At 42.6% G+C, this 21,052-nt stretch overlaps 1 protein-coding gene across 1 annotated transcript in view; it reads left to right on the top strand.

Moving 5' to 3' along the window:
• LOC311232090 (uncharacterized protein) overlaps nt 1-14,139 on the top strand; it is a 54,945-nt gene extending 40,806 nt beyond the window's left edge. The window contains exon 3 of the mRNA XM_084318779.1: nt 10,550-14,139. Within this exon, the coding sequence (XP_084174905.1) occupies nt 10,550-11,868 (1,319 nt within the window). The 3' untranslated portion in view covers nt 11,869-14,139. The remainder of the gene's footprint in view (nt 1-10,549) is intronic.
• Nucleotides 14,140-21,052: the final 6,913 nt, after the last annotated feature.

Below are 21,052 nucleotides of genomic sequence, written 5' to 3'. Positions count from 1 at the left end.
ACAGCGTTTGGAGCAACAATGTATTTGCACCGTTCAACACAGCCAAGGTATAGGGGTGTCAATGATAATGTTCACAGCGTTTGGAGCAACAACGTAGTTGCTTGGTTCAACACAGCCAAGGCATGGGTGTCAATGATAATGTTCACAGCGTTTGGAGCAACAACGTAGTTGCTTGGTTCAACACAGCCAAGGCATGGGTGTCAATGATAATGTTCACAGCGTTTGGAGCAACAATGTAGTTGCTTAGTTCAACACAACCAAGGCAAGGGTGTCAATGATAATGTTCACAGCGTTTGGAGCAACAACGTAGTTGCTTGGTTCAACACAGCCAAGGCATGGGTGTCAATGATAATGTTCACAGCGTTTGGAGCAACAACGTAGTTGCTTGGTTCAACACAGCCAAGGCATGGGTGTCAATGATAATGTTCACAGCGTTTGGAGCAACAATGTAGTTGCTTAGTTCAACACAACCAAGGCAAGGGTGTCAATGATAATGTTCACAGCGTTTGGAGCAACAATGTAGTTAGCGGCAGCTAGCAGTGTTAGCAGTCTTTGGCTAACAGCGTTAGCATTGGTGGCTAGCAGTATTAGCATTGGTTGGCTAATGGCTAGCGTTAAGCATTGGCAGCTAGCAGTGTTAGCAGTCTTTGGCTAACAGCGTTAGCATTGGTGGCTAGCAGTATTAGCATTGGTTGGCTAATGGCTAGCGTTAAGCATTGGCTGCTAGCAGTGTTAGCAGTCTTTGGCTAACAGCGTTAGCATTGGTGGCTAGCAGTATTAGCATTGGTTGGCTAATGGCTAGCGTTAAGCATTAACATTGGATGGAGTTCAGCGACCCCACCACTTCAAGCAACCAGCATGTGGGCGGAATACGGCGATTCCAACCCAATAAGCAGTCAACATCAACGTTTCACTTCCCTTGAGCTGACCGCGTCCTCTCCAATGTGCCCCGTCGTGTGTATTCACTCCGTCCTGGTTCCACCTTGACGTTGAGGGGTATCCCATGCGGCACCTCCTTCTGCGTTCCGTCCGTCCCGTCTCGTAGCGGGCGCGTGCGGTAAATAATTGTCCAATTATCTAGCAGTCTCAGTCAATGAGTCAACTAGATGTCCCCCTTGGAAGGGTGTGGGTGAAATGACTTTTCTTAAACCATTGAAACAATTCGGACTTTATAAGAATGTTCGTTTATTTTGGCCTTGAAGTCCAGCATCCAATTCATCCTCTGTTACAATAATCACCAGGTGGTCAATTAACAAAGGGTTAGCTTGTAGCTGATAGATGGTAGTAGCTTACATCCAAGCATTAGTGGATAATGTTAGTAGAGGTCGATATGGTATCGGTAATGTTCAACCAAGTCGCCTCTGTTGATAGTTCGTTAATACTAGGCGGCACCAGATACTAATTAACTCATGCAATAAATGTATACAATAAATGTTACCCATGATAATAATGAGGGATAATAATGATAAATATATTGGGAAAAACGTCGGATAATTCTCCACAAACCAATTACATAATCCAACATTGTGTAAACAACTAACATATTCCAGGTGAGTGTATCTTTTTTGAATGAGTCGTTATGACGAAATCAATACATCCATTCATAAAGATTATTGTCCGCCATCTTGGTTTCATTCGGAAAAGACGAACGGCGGATTCATTTGAAAAAAAGTAATTCAGTTGTGGGCGGGTTCTGGGGTCACGTGGAGTGTGTTATACGTAGGCCTGCCGCGATAAGCAATAAATCGATTAATTGCCGCGATAATTAAAATTAATGCAATGATTTTGACGGGCGCGATTAATTGCTATTTGCGCGTTTGTTTTAATGAGGCGGAACCAGTAGTACCCCTCGTCAGTCACTCCGTGTGGGGGGCCGCTGGCCTTACTACAGAGCACAGCACGGGAGCTCCGTGGGGCACTAGCAACGCCACATATAGCTTAACTACATTTCTCAATAGTGTTGCTCCTTTTAACCAAATAGCGTTCTTTGTAGTGTAACGTTAGCTATTTTTAGACCCAAGTAGTTACTCGCTACTGCCCGGAGAAACTGGACTGCTAAATAAAGATTAAAGATCTAGTGTTGATGCTCATTCAATGCCAACAACATTAGCTAAATAGCTAACAAACGAAATACAACGTATAGCATAGCTACAACACAGAATAACGTTAATACAATTACATGCATCATTGTTTACAATGAACGGGTGAGACTAGTCAAAGGACTGGACACGGGGACAAGTTAAACATGAATACATTTATTATAACGGGTAATCGAGTTGCGCTCCCGTGCCTACGCACCACAGGGCTATTCTATTCTATACGGCTTTGACGCTTCCTCCTCATCGTTGATTGCCTGTAGTAGCTGCATCTAACGTTAGTAGCTAACGTTAAAACTAACCTAAAGTTAGTTGCTCACCAACAATCTCAACATTTGTTTTATCATTAGCTCAAAAACACAGAACCGGACGAGATGCTGCTAGGATAATAACAACAATACTTCCGCTCCGGTCGGTGGGCTTCAAAATAAAAGTCTAAAACCGGAAAAGACGGAGCGGTGGGCTTCAAAATAAAAGTTTTGGGAAATAAATTTCAAAAAAAAAAAATCTCTAACCGGTCGCAATAATATCGCTTATCGCAATATTTTCGGGGGCAATTAATCGCCCAGCAAAATGTGTTATCGTGGCAGGCCTAGTTATACAAAATAACAGCGTCTGAAACAACTGTTTCAGCCAATCAGAATCAAGACATTTGCATGCCATTGTATAAATAAAATATAATTGCTTAGCTAATTGTTTAGCTACAAATATATAATATAATAAACAAACAAACAAACTTTTTATAGATCGCCAGGCTGAGGCTGCAGCCACCATGTCCCAGCCCACCCCTCCTCCCTCTACCACCACCGGTCCCAGCCAAGCCCAAAGTCCCTTCACCCTAGCTATAATATTTATTTATAATTATAAAAGAACATTGCTGCTGCTGTTGCTGAAGAAATAATATCTATTTATTTATAATATTTATTTATAAAGTTATAAACAATAAAGCAATGTCGATTCTGTTCTTAATTAATTGTCTTTTTTTCTTGCAAAATAATCAAAAAGAACCGATAAGAGTATCGATAAAGTACCGAACCATTAAGCAGTATTGATAAGAGTAGTAGTATAAAATCCTAACGATACCCATCCCTAATGAACACTGTTAATACACTGTTATCAATTAAAGAAGAAATGTTTGCAGCTGTGGTAATACTTCAGTTGGTTCATTATAAAAGTGTACAGCCCTGGTATATAGAGGTTGGTCATGCTGACATGGTAGAGGAGGATCATCAGTATAGAGAGGTTGGTCATGCTGACATGGTAGAGGAGGATCATCAGTATATAGAGGTTAGTCATGCTGGTAGAGGAGGATCATCAGTATATAGAGGTTGGTCATGCTGACATGGTAGAGGAGGATCATCAGTGTATGGAGAGGTTGGTCATGCTGACATGGTAGAGGAGGATCATCAGTGTATAGAGGTTGGTCATGCTGGTAGAGGAGGATCATCATTATATAGAGGTTGGTCATGCTGACATGGTAGAGGAAGATCATCAGTATATAGAGGTTGGTCATGCTGACATGGTAGAGGAGGATCATCAGTGTGGAACCGGACCGCTCAGGCTTAAAGATTCAAGAACAGACAGTTTGCCGTACAATGAAAATCTTACTTTGCTAGTCCGCCCTTCACACAAAATCACACAATACATTGACGTTATTGCACATTCCGATTCACAGTGTAGGATCCAGTAGTGTTTACAAATATAAATATGGAGGTGACAATGGGTCACAGCAGCAGTTAAAAGTGTCTTTAGTGATTGACAGTTCGGGGGAAGGGTGACAGTGAGGTCACAGCAGCAGTCAGCTCAGAGTGTCTGTCTGCCTGGCACAAAATAAAAAGTGGGCTAGCATTCACAAGCCTGATGGCCCGTCTGTAAAAACAGTTTGAAGAGTGCTGGGGGTGTGTACTGTCCTTAATTATGTTTTGTGCTCTCCTGGTGGCCCTGGTAGAGTAAATGTCCTGTAGTGAGGGGAAGGCTGTTTGTGTTCAATAACGAGCCACGAGACTAGAGCGTGTGTCAACTGTGCGTCTGTATTGCCAACCCATAACACAACATCATATTTTACATCCTGGTCCCTGCTGGGATGTACCAACTACACACACCACTGTGGGGGGGTTTATATAACATTCCCCATTCCCTTGTAACATCTCCTTTTTTTTATTACTTTTTTTTTAAGATAACAGTTACAACATCCCTTAGTGCAAATTTTTATTAATACAAGAAACCCCATATACGTCCTTATTTAAAACCCTAATCATCGTTTCTGTGTATTTTTTTTACCATACCCATTAACCAGTCTCTATAAGTCCAGTCTTTGTGGCGCTCTCACCAGCCTACCACTGGACGTCCTGTACTCTGGCGCCGGTGGAGGGTCCTCCGCAGGCTGGTACAGGCTGCTCTGCCTGAACGGCCTGACTTCCTGGGTGATGGTGTCACTGCCCGTGTTACTGTCCATCCCTTCGCTGGGCGGACTGCTGTGTCGCTCCTCAGGTGGGCTGCTGTGCTGCACTCTGTGTTGCTCCGGGCGGCGTCCGGTCAGGTCCACCTCCGCTGGTCGCAGGTCCGCCCGGTTCCGCCGGTAGAATGTCCCCTCCACATCCACCAAGTACGATCTGGGGGCCACCGGTTGCAGGCACACTCCTCTCCTCCACTTTCCCGTCCCTTCTCCAGGCAGGGGCTTCATTCTTATGTCCTGGCCGAGACACAGCTCGGGCAGATCTCTGGCCGACTTGTCATAAACAAGCTTGGCCGTTTGATGCTTAACCCGCAGCTTCTCAGGAACCCCTGTGACCACGCTGGGGCCCAGGAGTGTGTCAGCGACCAGACTGGGGTCTTCAGTCTCCGGGACATCAGTCTCTGCGCTGGGCTGCTAAGCGTGCCCTCTGTGGGCGTGTTCCTCCACTGCAAGATAGCTAACCATGGGTCGTTACCTGCACTAGCTGCCTTCTTGAACAGGTTGTTCACTATCTTCACCGCAGATTCAGCCTTTCCATTAGACCTTGGGTGCCTGGGTGAGTACATGACATGGTCGAAATCCCATTCCTTTGCAAACTTTCAAAATATTTCACAGTTGAACTGAGAACCACAGTCTATCACCCGGTCAGGCTGCCCGTGGCGTGCAAATTGGAACTTACACCTTAACACTGTGGTGTCTGCTGAGAGGTCAGGGAGTAGCTCTATTTCCCAGAAATCCGAATAATGATCAACCATGAGTAGGAAGTCTTTGCCTGCTTGTCTGAACAAATCCATACTGACAATCTGCCATGGCCGTGTTGGGAGTGCATGTGACATCATTGTCTCCTGCTGCTGCTCATGAGAATATTCATTACATGCTGAACATTGGCTCACGTAATCCTTGATTTCACCTTGCATGTTGGGCCAGTACAGCGTGTCTCTGGCCTGTCTGTAGCAGGCATCTCCTCCTACATGGCTGGCGTGTATGCGTTTCAACATTTCTGCCCGTAACGTTTTCGGCACTATGACTCGCTGGCTTTTGAAGAGCACCCCATCTTGTGCGCTGATCTCGTCCCTGATTGACCAATACTCTGATCGCCAGCGGAGTCTCCTCCCGGTGATCTGGCCATCCCCGGAGCACTGCCACTTTCAGCAACTGAAGGGTTTCATCTCCCCAGTGTGTGATCTGATTCAGCCGCTGGCTGGTGACATTCAGATAATCAGCCTGATTAATCTGTTCAGTGTCCTCTTGTGCTCTCTGCAGGCTGTAGACTGTGTGTTTCATGTATCTCGTGTCAGTCCTCTGTGGTGGAGCTGTGGCCCTGCTCAATGTGTCACTGATGTGCATGTCCGGGCCTGGCTTCTATGTGACCTTGAGGTTGTAGTTCTGTAGCGTGAGCAGCATGCTCTGGAGCCGTTTGGGTGCAGTGAGGAGGGGTTTGTTGAATATCGAGATGAGTGGCTTGTGGTCCGTTTCCGCCATGATCTCCCCCCGTCCATACAGATAATAGTGAAAGCGTTGGCACGCAAACACAATACTCAGACACTCTTTCGTGATCTGCGCATAGTTTTGTTCTGTCTGAGTCAGTGCCTGTGATGCGTACCCTACATGGCTGACCCTCCTGGAACAGACAGCAGCCAAGTCCTTTCTGACTTGCATCACTCTGGATGGTGACCGGCTTGGTCACATGGTAATATTTCAGGATCGGGCTGCTTGATCTCCTCGACCGCCGCACCATGTTTGGGTAGCCAGTGCCATGGGACGGCCTTGTCCAACAGCCTCCTCAGTGGCTCGCATATCTCAGAGAGGAGGGGCATGAACCTTGCGAGGTATGTCACAAACCCAATGAACCGCTGCCTTGGCGTCCGTGGGGTGTGGCATGTCTTGGACCGCCCTGATCTTCTCTGGGTCTGCCCTGAGCCCCTCTGCTGACAGGATGTGCCCATGAAACTTGACTTCTCTGAGCCTGAACTGCAGTTTCTTTAAACTTAGCCTCAACCTAACCTCTCTGCACCTCTCCATGAGTGCTATCAGTTTAGTGTCATGGTCCTGTATAGCCCCTCTTCTGTCTCCCCACAGCCAACTATCAATATATCGTCTGCGATGGGCTCTACCCCACTGAGCCCTGCTAAAAGCTCATGCTGTTTTCGCTGGTATATCTCTGGGGCCACAGACACCCCAAATGGCAGCTTTAACCAGCGCTTCCTGCCCCAAGGTGTCCAAAATGTGGTGGTGTAACTACTTTCCTCGTCTAGTCTGCACTGTAGCAAAGCATCACATGCATCCACAAGAGTGAAAATACAAGCCCTGGGCAGCTTGTATAGCACATCCTCAAGCGTCGGCATTAAGTAGTGAGATCTCCTTAAAGCCATATTTAATTAATGACTTTGGGTCTATACATATCCTCAGCTTCTCTGGCCGTCTGACAATCACCATATTGCTGATCCATTCTGTTGGCTCTGACACTGAAACCAAGTGGCCATCTTTCTCGTATTTATCTAATTGCCCCTGGAACATTACGTGGAGCAGCTTGCACTGGGGCTACATTACTGTCTAACTCAAAATGAACTTCACCTGTGACTGATTCCACAGGGGCATTGAAAACCTCATCGTCCGTACAGACAAGTTGCTGCCTGGTTAGTGGGACTGAGCTGCTATGTTCTACCATCACCAGCTCCTCAGGGATGGTGAAGCGCATCAAACCTAGGCGCTCACTGGTTTCACCTGACAAAAGGGCTCTCTGTCTGCTTCTTACTACCTCGAAGGTCAGCTTGTGTGTCTTCCCTCTCACTTAATAAAATGATCAATCAATCTGCATGGTGATTGATTGAATGAAGATTTTATTAACAGATTTCAGAATGGGTACAATACAGTACGGCTCAATACACACAATTGTTAAGGGGATGCAGACCAGAGAAAGACTTTCGTCTTGTTTACATCAGGGTCCCTCATTTTCAATTCATAATGAATTGTAAGTAAGGGTGCAACTTGCACCGTGCAATCCATTCTTTGTGGATCTACTGTAGCTAGGGATGCACCGATATGAAAATTTGCCACCGATACCGATTGTTCAACTAACACAATCGGCCGATACAGATACCTATATTTGTGGCAAAAAAGAAAATGTATATACTTTTTTTTTTACTTAAAAAAAAAATGAAACTACTGTATATTTGTATGTCTCTAAATGTTTTGATGAATTGAAAATGGAGGACCCTTATGTAAAAAAGCTTAAAGTCTTTTTCTGGTCTTCATCCTCCACTGAGCTGTACTGTATTGTACCCATTCTGCAATCTGTTAATAACGTTTTCAACCAATCAATCAGACAAATGTATAGAAAAGATTTTATTATAACCATATAACAAAAAACTATATTATTGTTTATCAAAATGTTAGCCCTATGCTTGACTATTATTTTAGGCATGGCAACAAATAAAATAATAATGAAATGAAAAAATATTAAATAAATAAATAGGCTACATGTCTCTCTTTTTGTGTTACAAATTGTGCTCACCGATATGAACATAGGCCTCTTTACTTACTTAAAAAAAGGAAACATCAAGAAATATGTTTATGGTATTAATTCCACCATGCCATGTGTGTTTTTATTTTATAATGCTCATGAGTCATGATTATTGCTGAAGTTTGAGTCATACAATACTCACTGGCTTTCATAACAGACTAACTTGTCTTGCTCAAGACTTGTTTATTAGTTTAAGAGAGCACTATCTCTCTCAACCAAAGCAATGCATGTAGATGGCAACAGAACAATTTTGATTGATCGATTCTGCCAATTAAGTCACACCGCTTGCACCGGCCTCTGCTGTTCTTACCACCAATCGGCAAGCGCTTATTCGTTTTTTACTTCCGGTAAGTCCGCCATTGATCTGAACCACAACAAACCTACCGGCGCTAATAACTTTAGCTCCCCGTGGCCCACGAGTAGACTACCAGCGCTCCGCAGGAGTACTAAACGAGGCATAATGATTTTACTGCAACGAATGTTATAATAAAAGCTTTTCTATACATTTGTCTGATTGAAAACTTTATTAACAGATTGCAGAATGGGTACAATTCAGTATGGGCTGTCTGAGCAAAGGAAGGAAGTGAGAGATATGAATGAGTAATGCTTGCTATGGTCGGGTAAATACGCTGATGTTATTGAACGTGTAACTATATAACGTTAATGCCACAACAAATGCCTTTGTTAATCATAAGTAGTAACTTTGATGCAGTAGCTTGTAAGGCTGAGCCCGAACGTTCGAACGTTCGTTCGTTACGCTGACATTCGGACTTTAATTAATAGGTTCGAACGTTCGGTGAAAAAAAAATAAAGGATGCGCACGGGGTTGAGGTGATGTGAAGCGGCGCGTCCCCCGACCCGAGGCGCTCGGCTCAACCAGTATGGTCTGCCGGGCTGCAGCGGGATACTATTTCTCAACCAGAGCTCTATTTTGATTGACAGGCGATTCTGCCAATTACGTCACACCGCTTGCACCCGCCTCTGCTGTTACCACCAATCGGTAAGCGTTTATTCGTTTTTTACTTCAGGCAATGCCGCCATTAATCTGCTTGTGAGAAGCCTCAACAGACGTACCGTAGCCCGCCGAGGAAGTAATCGGTAACAAGGTTTCCGTAGGTGAACCTGCAGAAGGATCATTAATGAATACCAGCCAAAATTATTTTATTAAAAAAGAAATGTATTAAAAAATTTAAAAAAAACGAACGTTCGTTCGATAAACCCTGGCGAACGTTCAAACCCTAAAAACAGGGTTCGGGGACAGCCTTAGTAGCTTGTGTGGGCAGGTCGCTTGACTGAAACTTTTTTCAAAGTTTGAACGTGTGGACCAGATCGACGCGACACAAATTGACGGATATTTATCGGCTACTGCCATCGGCACATTTGAGCTTATAGGCCGATGGCAGTCAACAAGGCACTTATCGGCCGATACCGATACCCGACCGATATATCGGTGCACCCCTAGATCTAGCCCTCTGTTTTGAATAAGCCAAACGAGAGAATTGATTGGCCTGAATACAGCACCAACCTTGTTTGGGCCAGCCTCCTCATGTTTTTTATGCTCATCACATCACAGGTCGCCCCATAACCCTTGTCTAAAAGAAAAGCCAAACAAATAGCCAAATATTGCTCTGTCTCAGCTCTTATTGGCAGCTTAGCCACGTGGAGAAGGAGGTGCTATGTGTACCCTTAAGTGTTCAGTGCTGCTTGGCCCCGATACATTTGATTCCCTGTTTATGTAATATAATTTGTGGAACCAAATAAAGTATTCAAATGTGTGTGTGTGTGTATATCTCCCATATCTGGTCTTCTGAAAGACCAGATGACATCAGAGGAGTTTGATAGTATTTACTGAGGATTGCCAGATAATGTTGATATTTAAACGAAAAAATAATTATAATACAAAATAAATGTACATGATCATGCAACATAATTATTTTTTGTAGGAACGGTGTCGGAGGTAGGGAGGGGTTTTAGATTGTGTGTTGTGACGTTTAGACTTCAGAGAGAGAGTAAGGTACAGAAAAAAGGTACCGTTGGGTACCGGTATCGATTCCCAGGTAAAAAGAAACATTTTGGGCTGCTAAAAAGAAAATTTAATTGCAATATCTGTCAGGAAAATCGCAATTAGATTATTTCCCAAAATCGTGCAGCCCTAATCCTCAGTGGACCAGTTCTGACGGTACGCAAACTACAAAGGGTCCAGTGTGTCTGGGATGGTCTCCTTGATGTGTGACATGACTATACTCTTGAAACACTTCATCACTATTGGGGTGAGTGCAATGGGACGATAGTCATTCAGACAGGTTACAGTGTTTTTCTTTGGCATTGGCACGAGGGTGGTGGTCTTGAAGCAGGTGGGCACAATAGCTTGTGTTAGTGACAAGTTGTATATGTCAGCAAGTACGTCAGCCAGCCAGAATAAAATCACCAAATCTCCTTCCTCTGACACTCTTCTCCATCACTGTCTCCATCCAGATAACTGTCCTGTCAGGCCTGGGATGAAACAAAGAGGCTTGGATGGAAGAAAAGGTCTCTGCTGTGACCAGTGTGGAAAAAGCTTCAGTTCAAAGATGAATCTCAATAAACACCAGCGCATTCACACAGGAAAGAAGCCCTACTCCTGTGGCCAGTGTGGAAAGAGCTGTAGTCTACTGTCTGATCTGAAAAGACACCAGAGAATTCACACAGGAGAGAAGCCCTACTCCTGTGACCAGTGTGGACAGGGCTTTACTACGCAACATAATCTGAAAAGACACCAGATAATTCACACAGGACAAAAGCCCTACTTCTGTCACCAGTGTGAGAAGAGATTTAGTCAACTGTCCCATCTGAAATCACACCAGATAATTCACACAGGAGAGAAGCCCTACTCCTGTGACCAGTGTGGACAGGGCTTTACTACGCAACATAAACTGAAAAGACATCAGAGAATTCACACAGGAGAGAAGCCCTACTCCTGTGGCCAGTGTGGAAAGAGCTGTAGTCAACTGTCTGATCTGAAAACACACCAGCGAATTCACACAGGAGAGAAGCCCTACTCCTGTGGCCAGTGTGGAAAGAGCTGTAGTCTACTGTCTCATCTGAAAAGACACCAGAGAATTCACACAGGAGAGAAGCCCTACTCCTGTGACCAGTGTGGACGGGGCTTTACTATGCAACAGAATCTGAAAACACACCAGCGAATTCACACAGGAGAGAAGCCCTACTCCTGTGGCCAGTGTGGAAAGAGCTGTAGTCAACTGTCTGATCTGAAAACACACCAGCGAATTCACACAGGAGAGAAGCCCTACTCCTGTGACCAGTGTGGAAAGAGCTTTAGTCATCGAACTAGTCTGAAAACACACCAGAGAATTCACACAGGAGAGAAGCCCTACTCCTGTGACCAGTGTGGACAGGGCTTTACTCTGCAACAGAATCTGAAAACACACCAGAGAATTCACACAGGAGAGAAGCCCTACTCCTGTGACCAGTGTGAGAAGAGCTTTAGTCTACTGTCTAATCTGAAATCACACCAGAGAATTCACACAGGAGAGAAGCTTTACTTCTGTGACCAGTGTGGGATGAGCTTTAGACATCAGAGTAGTCTGCAATCACACCAGAGAATTCACACAGGACAAAAGCCCTACTTCTGTGACCAGTGTGGGATGAGCTTTAGACATCACGGTAGTCTGCAATCACACCAGATAATTCACACAGGACAAAAGCCCTACTTCTGTCACCAGTGTGAGAAGAGCTTTCGTCAACTGTCTAATCTGAAAACACACCAGAGAATTCACACAGGAGAGAAGCCTTAGAAAACACACCAGATAATTCACATAGGAGAGAAGCCACATCATTGTGGTTTGTGTGATAAGAGATTCAGGACATTAGCATATTTCAGAAAACACGAGAAGATTCACCTGAAGATTCAGGGAAATGTCAAACCTGTCAATTGACCTGCACACTCTTAGGAGATAAACCCTACTGAATAACTCTTCACATAATGATGCTCCTGAAATGATATCGACGTCATTCACACAGAGAGAAACTATACCACTGTGGGGAAAACTTCACATGAAAAATAGGTACCATTTTAACTAATGTAGCAGGAATGTAAAACCATCCAAACTGATAATACACAACACACAGGGAAGAAGGTCTACTATTGTGACCAGTGTGGGAAACGCTTCAGTATGTCATTACAGCTATCAGTCCATCAACAATCATAACAATAATAGTGGTAGTAATATTTGGCCGTTCTTTTGAAATGAAAAACTACTACCAAGAGCTTTTGACCTGCACAGAAGCCTCTGAGAGAGAAGCAGTACTAGCATAGACACGGTTTTCGCTCTGAGGAGTGAGACAGACCGTGTGGATGTTCCTGGGACAATATGTCATGGTATAAGAGTGAACACACATTTATTTAACCTTTATTTTACCAGGTAGTCACTTGAGATCAATGATGTCTTTTTCGAGCAAGACCTGGCCAAAATGGCAGCAAAACAAAAAAAACATGCAATACACAAACACAGACAGAGACATAAAAGGCAAAGTGGGGCAAGGGGATACATTTGAGCTGCAGCAAACAAGATTGAATGGGATTGGGGGGAGATTGGAGGGTAGGGTAAAAAGGTAGAAAGAGGAAGGAAGGTGAGGCTTTGCAGGAGGTTGCTGGGGAGAGAAGGTCAAGTTAATAAATATAAAATATAACACCACATTGTTCTGGTGTTTTAAATACTGGGATCATAAGAACTTTCTGACCTCAGTATGGGATTACCAGTCAAAAGCCAAGATGGTTAACAAACACTTTGTACACACTGGAGGGAGAAACTGCTTCTCGTATGGATTTTTATATTTTAATGTGGATACTAGTGATTTTTTTCTCTAGTGTCACACATATTGTCAACATTCCTAGTACTACACAATAATAAGTGTTTATTTTAGAGTAATGTTCCATGTATTGTCTTCATTGGTATTATTTTAAAGGAATGGATGTTCCTTTAGAATAGAATAGAATAGATATTTATTTGTCATTGTTGGTACAACGAAATTTGTTAGGAACATCACCACTGGCATACAACATAAGATATAACATGTGCAAAATAATAATGTCAATAATAATAATTTATATGAATTTATCATCTTTAGTGGTTTTTCTACCATCTAACTGCTTGTGGGTTTATGGGAATTGCAGAGCAACCTGTTGCACAAGTAACTAACTATTTTGTCATTGTGTGTATATTGACAGTAATGGCTGTACTATTGATGAAACTATCAAAACGTTATAGGGTTGGAATCAATTCACTTTAAATTCAATCAATTAAAAATCAAAACAAGTTGTTTACTTTATGATGATAGAACATCCATTCACATTTACTTGTCATTAGGTTGGATAGTAAAACCTTTTATGATTGAACTTGTACAATATTTGAAATAAAATCTACATCTTGAATAAAAAAGTGAATTGATCCAAACTTTGAAACATTCTCATTAGAATGTATGATATGCTAATAATATGGGGCGACATTGGCTCGGGAGGTAGAGCAGTCTGGTAATCCGGAGGTTCCAGGTCCGATTCTCGCTCCTCCCGGGCAGCATATCGAAGTGTCCTTGAGCAAGACACTTAACCCCTAATTGCTCCCGATGAGCAGGTTGGCACCTTGCATGGTTGCCTCCGCCATCGGTGTGTGAATAGGTAAAAATGTGAGGAACAAATTGTAAAGCGATTCGGATAAAAGCGATATATAAATGCAACCATTTAATAATATGGATGAATTGTAAGCGTCAAGATAAGTGGGATGGTGTGAATTGATATCTTAGAAGTAACTAACTCAGAAGTATGAAATTTTTATATTACATTTTTAACCTACTTTGTATGAAAGGCTTCATCTAAGTGCAACAATGATAATTGTTTTGAAAATCTGTTGCAGCGTATCTTGGAAATGTTCAACTGTACAAGCACACCCTTCCCATTATGTATTTTCTTTTTTGTAACGCACATGTGAATGCATTTTCTTAATTATTTTTATGTTCTGGCATCATATTTTGGCTAAATATGCCTCGTTTTATAAATGTGTATACAAACAATTCTGTTGCTTTTGTTGATATTCATTCATTTCATTGATAACAGTGCTGTAATTTCATTTTCTAATAAATATGCATGATCAAGTTCAACAACGTGTGCTTTTATTTTGATATTCCACGTTGAAATTACGTGATACATTAACACTTTGATTGCCTAAGGCTAAATTCATGATATACCATCCGTTGCCAGCTCTATTAACATGGAGAAGTTCCCCTTCTTTGCAGGGCTATAACTTTTTTAATTCTATTGCTAGATTGCCATTATTAGGGCCCATTCAAGGTCCTATATGTATTGTTCATGGTGTAGCAATGTTAAACTTTTTCATTCACATATTCATACTAAAATATGATCTAAAGTATAAGTATGTTTTCATCTCTTTCTGCAGCTTTCTCCAGAACGTGATTTATAGCCCCAAATGCATTATATTGATGATCAAATACAGTTTGATAGCAATCAGCGCGATATAAAAAATTCCAACTGGACGTACTTCTGGAAGTTACTACACGTCATCTGATGTTGACCGGATGGGCGAGGGGGCGTTTATAATTCCGTGGGCAGCGTTATACCATTCATCTAATGTGGGTCATATGTTCATCAGATCAGTTAGTATCGAACACGGAAATATTACACGCTAAAACTCACCCCAGTCTCCTCGGGCCGTTGGGCGATCAGCGTGGGGTAGACAGTTTTTCATTATGGGATGTCAAAATACCCGGTCCATTTCCAGGTTGTATAATAGTATATACGTCCAAATCATGTTGTTTATCGAGTTATTGGCAACGGATCGCTATGTATTGTGTCGCGCTCGAGTCCCGGGACCTATAGCGAGTGCCCGGAAGTAATATGGGTGATCACCACTTCATCCACATGACTTCCTGTTTGGCGCTTCTGCCGATCGGCCACCAGATGGCGCTCTTGAACCGCTAGAGGATTGAGAGGAGCTCAGAACTGTGTGTGAAGGCTGCAGAGGGGAAATATGTAATACTATTCTGATCACAGATTTTTGAAATATTGATATCAAAGACGAGTTACGGCGTCCGCGGCAACTTGAGCATGGCTAGGAAAGACGCCTAAACACGTTTTCGGCACTTAAAGTGTTAAGTGTGGGGTTGCCAAAAAAAATCCTAAATAAAATGGGTTGTGGTATAAAAAAGTTTGAGAACCCCTGGATTACATGCATTCCTGGGGGGAGGGGATCTCTAACTTGTGATTGGTGGAGACATGCTTCTGTTGGCTCCCACCAACTCGGTTCCCTTTGTCCGTACCAAAGAGCCTGATGGTTCCTGAACGTCACATCAGTATCAGCCGGTTCCTCCAGTGAGTCTGGTCCTGCTGCTGCTGCAGTCCTCTGTCCTGATCGTGTCTCTAGTGGGACTGACATCTGAGCCCCGTCCTCCTGGTGATGGAGGCTCGTCAGGTAGTGACTGACATGTGTTTTCTAGCTGTATGTTTAGTGGACATGAAAAAGAGTAATGCGAAAAGATTTCATGCGTGTACTTTATTTTATTTTAAATAAAACACGTTATATTATGTCTACAATTGAAGTAAACAAAGGCTAGTGAAAATGTACAAGAAGATATATATATATCTTTTTTTTGTATTTTATTTTTTAATTATTTTTTAAACAAACATATAAACAAACATGACAACACACGATAAGATATACAAGCATTAATTGTCAGGGCACATCCAATGAGATCACCTTTTGGTTAGTTGTTTTATATAAGATATACCCATAATACCTGTTATCTAAAAAAAAAACCCTACACACATATGCTCAGCTCGAACCCCCCCCCTCCCGGACCCCACCTTGAGAAGTACCTCCACTATCCCTCGCACCTAACCAGACACTACCATTATAAGCTAGCTTTTATTCTCTCCACCACTTCTAACCACATTGACATTTTGGATTCATTGAGACCCAGAATTCTTGCTGTAGATATTTCATGGTAAATTACATCGAGATATGTAAGAAACCAAACTTTACGGCACATTTTTTCCGGTTGAAACCAGCGTGATGCGATCAGCTTTTTGGCTACTGTGATACCCGATAAAACCAATCTCTTTAGCTGTGGATTCACTGCAAACTCAAAAACATCATTCAACAGCAATACCGAGGGGTGTACAGGTATATTCCAAGATACGAGTTTTGATATTTGTTGGGTCACATCTTTCCAGAATGCCTTAACTGGTGAGCAGTCCCAATACATGTGCATAAATGTCCCTTCGTCCCCATTTGTACATTGGGTGCATTTGGAATCTTGTTTGAGCCCCATTCGGCACAGTCTTATAGGAGTCAAGTATGTCCTGTGAATATAGTTAAGATTGATTTGTTGATGATCCGGGTTCCTTGATGTAAGTCGGACATTTGCCCAGGCTCCTTGCCAATCAAAGTCATTTTCCAGGTCTGGTATATCCCTCCTCCAGACAGAGTCAAGTTGGAGGGTTTCATACGAGGACGTTAGTAATTGATGATAAAATTCTGAAACAAAACCTCTCGATGTCTCTCTTGAGTAGAAGAATTTGTGGTATCTGTGGTGTTCAATTGGTCTGTCTAATGGAACACCGTGAGACTTCAAACATAGCTCTAACTGTTTGTGAAAAAGCCATGTGGACTTGGTGAGATTAAATTTTTTGCGTATTTCTTTATCACTACAAAAACCCTGTTTGTTAAAAACATCCCCTAATGAGTGTATGCCTTGCTCTTCCCATATAGGGAATCTTATAGGTCGTTTTCCAATTAAGAGAGCATTGTTATTGAATAAGGGAGTATGATTGTGCCATTCTTGTGGGTTAGGATTTTTTTTTTGTGATTCACGCCATATCCGGATCGCATGAGTAATTATGGGGCCAAATTTTCGTTCACAGTGCTTGATTGGTAGTTTAGTGTATGCTATGTCCTTCAGTCTATGTGGGGCTACTATGTTTTCTTCTATTTTTCTCCAAGATGCTAATGCTTGGGAGTCAAACCATGTTGTCAATGGACTTAATGAGTACGCCTTAAAATATAGGAAAAAATCTGGAAATGCCATGCCACCATCTGCTTTATTTCTCTGTGCGGTGGATCTTTTTATACGTGGTGGTTTGTTATTCCAAATAAATTTGTATGTGGAGGAGTGTAATCTTTTCCAGTAACCCTCTGGAGGGGGTAACGGTAGCATTGAACAGAAGAAGTTGATTTTAGGTAGTACATCCATCTTAACTATTGATATCCGTGCTTGTACTGTGTTCTTAAGTTTTGCCCATCTATCAAGGTCGTCTTTGATTTTGTTTTGGATTTTTGTGTAGTTGTGCTTCACCGTTTGTCTTATGGTAGGGAATATTTCCACTCCCAAGCATCTGAAATGTTTTACCATCGGTATCTGTCCTGGGAGGGTTGTATCTTTTTTTGCAGGGGTGTTAAGTGGAAGGAAAGCCGACTTCGGCCAATTTATCTTAAATCCCGATAAATCACCAAAGTCCTCAATCAACTTGAGCAGATGGGGCAATGTGGTGTTGGGGTTTTTCATGAACAATATTACATCATCCGCATATAAACAAATTTTTTGTTGTGTGCCCTTGATTACGATAGGTTCTATGGATTGGGATTGTCTTATATATTGTGCTAAAGGCTCTAATGATAGATTGAACAGTCCGGGACTAAGAGGACAACTTATATCTTATATCTTATTTATTATGATCTATTATTATTTAATGTGTAAGAAGTATATTATTATTTTCAAACGATTTATTTCCATTCATGCTGTTTTCTATTACTTGGGTCTGAGAAGTGATCAATGATAGGGTCTTGATTATACTTGCCTTGCTAGGAACTACCTATAGGGGGAGCGTGCTGCCTGCTTCTCATTCATTACACAGACGTGAACGAGAGCAACAGCGTGTCAGATTCACATTTGTTTATTGTCACGTATTTTCAGTACCTTACAGCAAAGAAAGAGTGAAATTATATTTGTTGTGGTCCTTCCACCATAGCAGCTTCCAATAATATAAATACAATAAAATTAGCATAGAATAATAATAATAAAATAAGATAAAATATGACTAAAATAAAGATGAGAGCGTCAATGGGCTCTGTTGATGAGTCTGCTTGGGGGAAGAAGCTGTTCTTCAGCCGGTTGGTTCTGGCTGTGTGGCTGCGGTAGCACTTTCCAGACCGCATCAGCTGGAACAGTCCATGGTTGGGGTGATTAAGGTCCTTGATAATTTTCTGGGCTTTTTTAATGCACCGGCTCTCATAGATGTCCTGGATGGAGAGAAGCTCACCTCCACAGATCTTTTGTGCTGTCCTCACGACTCTGCTCAGCGCTCTGAGGTTGATATCGGTGCAGTTCCCCCTCCAGGCGGTGATGCACCCCGTCAGGACGCTCTCTGTTGTTCCTCTGTAGAACACCTTCAGGATCTTGGGTGTCATGCCGAACTTCTTCAGCCTCCTGAGGTTGTAAAGGCGTTGTTGGGCCTTCTTTACCACATGATTATTGTGGACATCCCAGATGAGTTTGTCGGTGATGTGGACACCGAGAAACTTAAAACTGCTGACTCTCTCCACTGCAGCCCCGTCGATGGTGATGGGGTCCAGCTTCTCTCCCCCTCTCCTGTAGTCTATGACCAGCTTCTCTCCCCCTCTCCTGTAGTCTATGACCAGCTTCTCTCCCCCTCTCCTGTAGTCTATGACCAGCTTCTCCCCCCCTCTCCTGTAGTCTATGACCAGCTTCTCTCCCCCTCTCCTGTAGTCTAGGACCAGCTTCTCTCCCTGTCATTACCATTATTACTAGGGATGTCCCGATCCGATCACGTGATCGGGATCGGGGCCGATCACGTGATTTTCCGAAGATCGGGATAAAAAAAAAAATTTTTTTTTTTTTTTTATTTATTTTTTTTTTTTTTTTTTTTTTTTTATTCAACAAACATGACCATGTTCACGTCTTAAACTCATACTGAGGCCTTAGTTTTGGTTTTAAATTGCATATCATCATTCATTTATTTATTGTCACAGAGCAGAAGAATTTTGCCAAAACAAACCAATAGTATCCAGCTGCAGAACGGCAGACCAGCCACAATCTCAGACCCAAATAATTTTTATTTAAATTTTTTTTATCCCAATTTCTCACATTACATTCACCCTGAATGTTGACGTTATCCAGGTGAAAAGTTAACTTCATAAATCATTTGATGTATAATTAAATCAAAGGAAATGCATTTGGGTCTGAGAGTGTGGCTGGTCTGCTGTTCTGCAGCTGGATACTATTGGTTTGTTTTGGCAAAATTCTTCTGCTCTGTGTGACAATAAATAAATGAATGATGATATGCAATTTAAAAAAAAAACTAAGGCCTCAGTATGAGTTTAAGATGTGAACATGGTCATGTTTGTTGAATAAAAAAAAAAAATAAAAAAAATGTTGATCGGATCGGGAAATATCGGTATCGGTAGATACTCAAAATCACATGATCGGGATCGGATCGGGAGCAAAAAAACGTGATCGGGACATCCCTAATTATTACTGTATTTATGACACCTTCTGAACAGGTTAGTATATTTAATGTGTTATGTTTTGTAGATGATGTGTGTGTGTGTAAACATGAGAGCTAATGCTGTCTCTTCTCTCCCTGTCAGGTGCTGCCCATCCCTACTGAAGAGTGCTGATTGCTAATGAATGACAGCTGATTGGCAATTAGCTCAAGAGGGATGGGTAGCCAAATACCTGACAGCACACACACGTCTCGGCGCCTCATTCTGTCAATTGCTGGTGACTAAGAGTGAGGTTGCCATTGTTAAACCACTGTTGTGTTTATATATATATATTGTTGGCCTATGTGCCTATTTCCACTTCTCTACCTGAGTGAGTATCCTCTTGTTGGCCGGTGTGCCTATTTCCACTGAGTGTGGAGTGATACTTTCCTGCCCTTTTGCTAGTGTTCCCTTCAAGTGGAACTGCATATATATATATGTATTGGTAAACTGTATGCCATGGCCACTTTGTGTGGACTTGTACCTTTAGTACGTTCTGGCTGGTTGGTTAGTGTCGGCGGACGCTAATCTAGTTGTTTATCTATATATCACCTTGTGTGTTCTCCCCTTACCTTTTTCCCTTTGTGTGCGTTCTGGGTTTAAATCCCCTCTAAAATAAACATCATTCTCCCTTTGGGGAAAGCCGTGGGTTTCAAGCCCCACCACAATAAATATTATTTACCATTTGAAAACGTCTTTGTTTACTATCTGCCTACCCAGGACTGTTTTGACAAGCATTTTTCTACTGAGGGGGTTGTTTCTGCTCATGTACCACCTGCCCAGTTAACTATCCTGTATGGTCGTTAGACCTTCGTACATGACACTCCCCCTCTCCTGTAGTCTATGACCAGCTTCTCTCCCCCTCTCCTGTAGTCTATGACCAGCTTCTCTCCCCCTCTCCTGTAGTCTAGGACCAGCTTCTCTCCCCCTCTCCTGTAGTCTATGACCAGCTTCTCTCCCCTCTCCTGTAGTCTAGGACCAGCTTCTCTTCCCCTGTAGTCTAGGACCAGCTTCTCTCCCCCTCTCCTGTAGTCTAGGACCAGTTTCTCTCCCCCTCTCCTGTAGTCTATGACCAGCTTCTCTCCCCCTCTACTGTAGTCTATGACCAGCTTCTCTCCCCCTCTCCTGTAGTCTATGACCAGCTTCTCCCCCCCCCTCTCCTAGAAAATGTATCGAATTGAATTGTGGTCAAATGAAGGGATTTCATGATGCATTGAATCGTTGCCTGAAAAATCGTAATCGAATCGTTGTGGGGGTCAAATATTTACACTCCTAGTGGAAATGAATGTGCCACAAGGGAAGTATTTTAGGACCACTTTTATTTCTTTTATATGTCAATGACATGAAATCTGCCTGTGAATGTGTTTTTGTTTGAGGACGATGCATGGTCTCCCATCAGGACAAAAGA

This window comes from Notolepis coatsorum (assembly GCF_963971535.1).
Source record: "Notolepis coatsorum genome assembly, chromosome: 7".
Classification (NCBI taxonomy): Eukaryota; Metazoa; Chordata; class Actinopteri; order Aulopiformes; family Paralepididae; genus Notolepis; species Notolepis coatsorum.
This window is presented reverse-complemented; position numbering and strand designations above follow the sequence as displayed.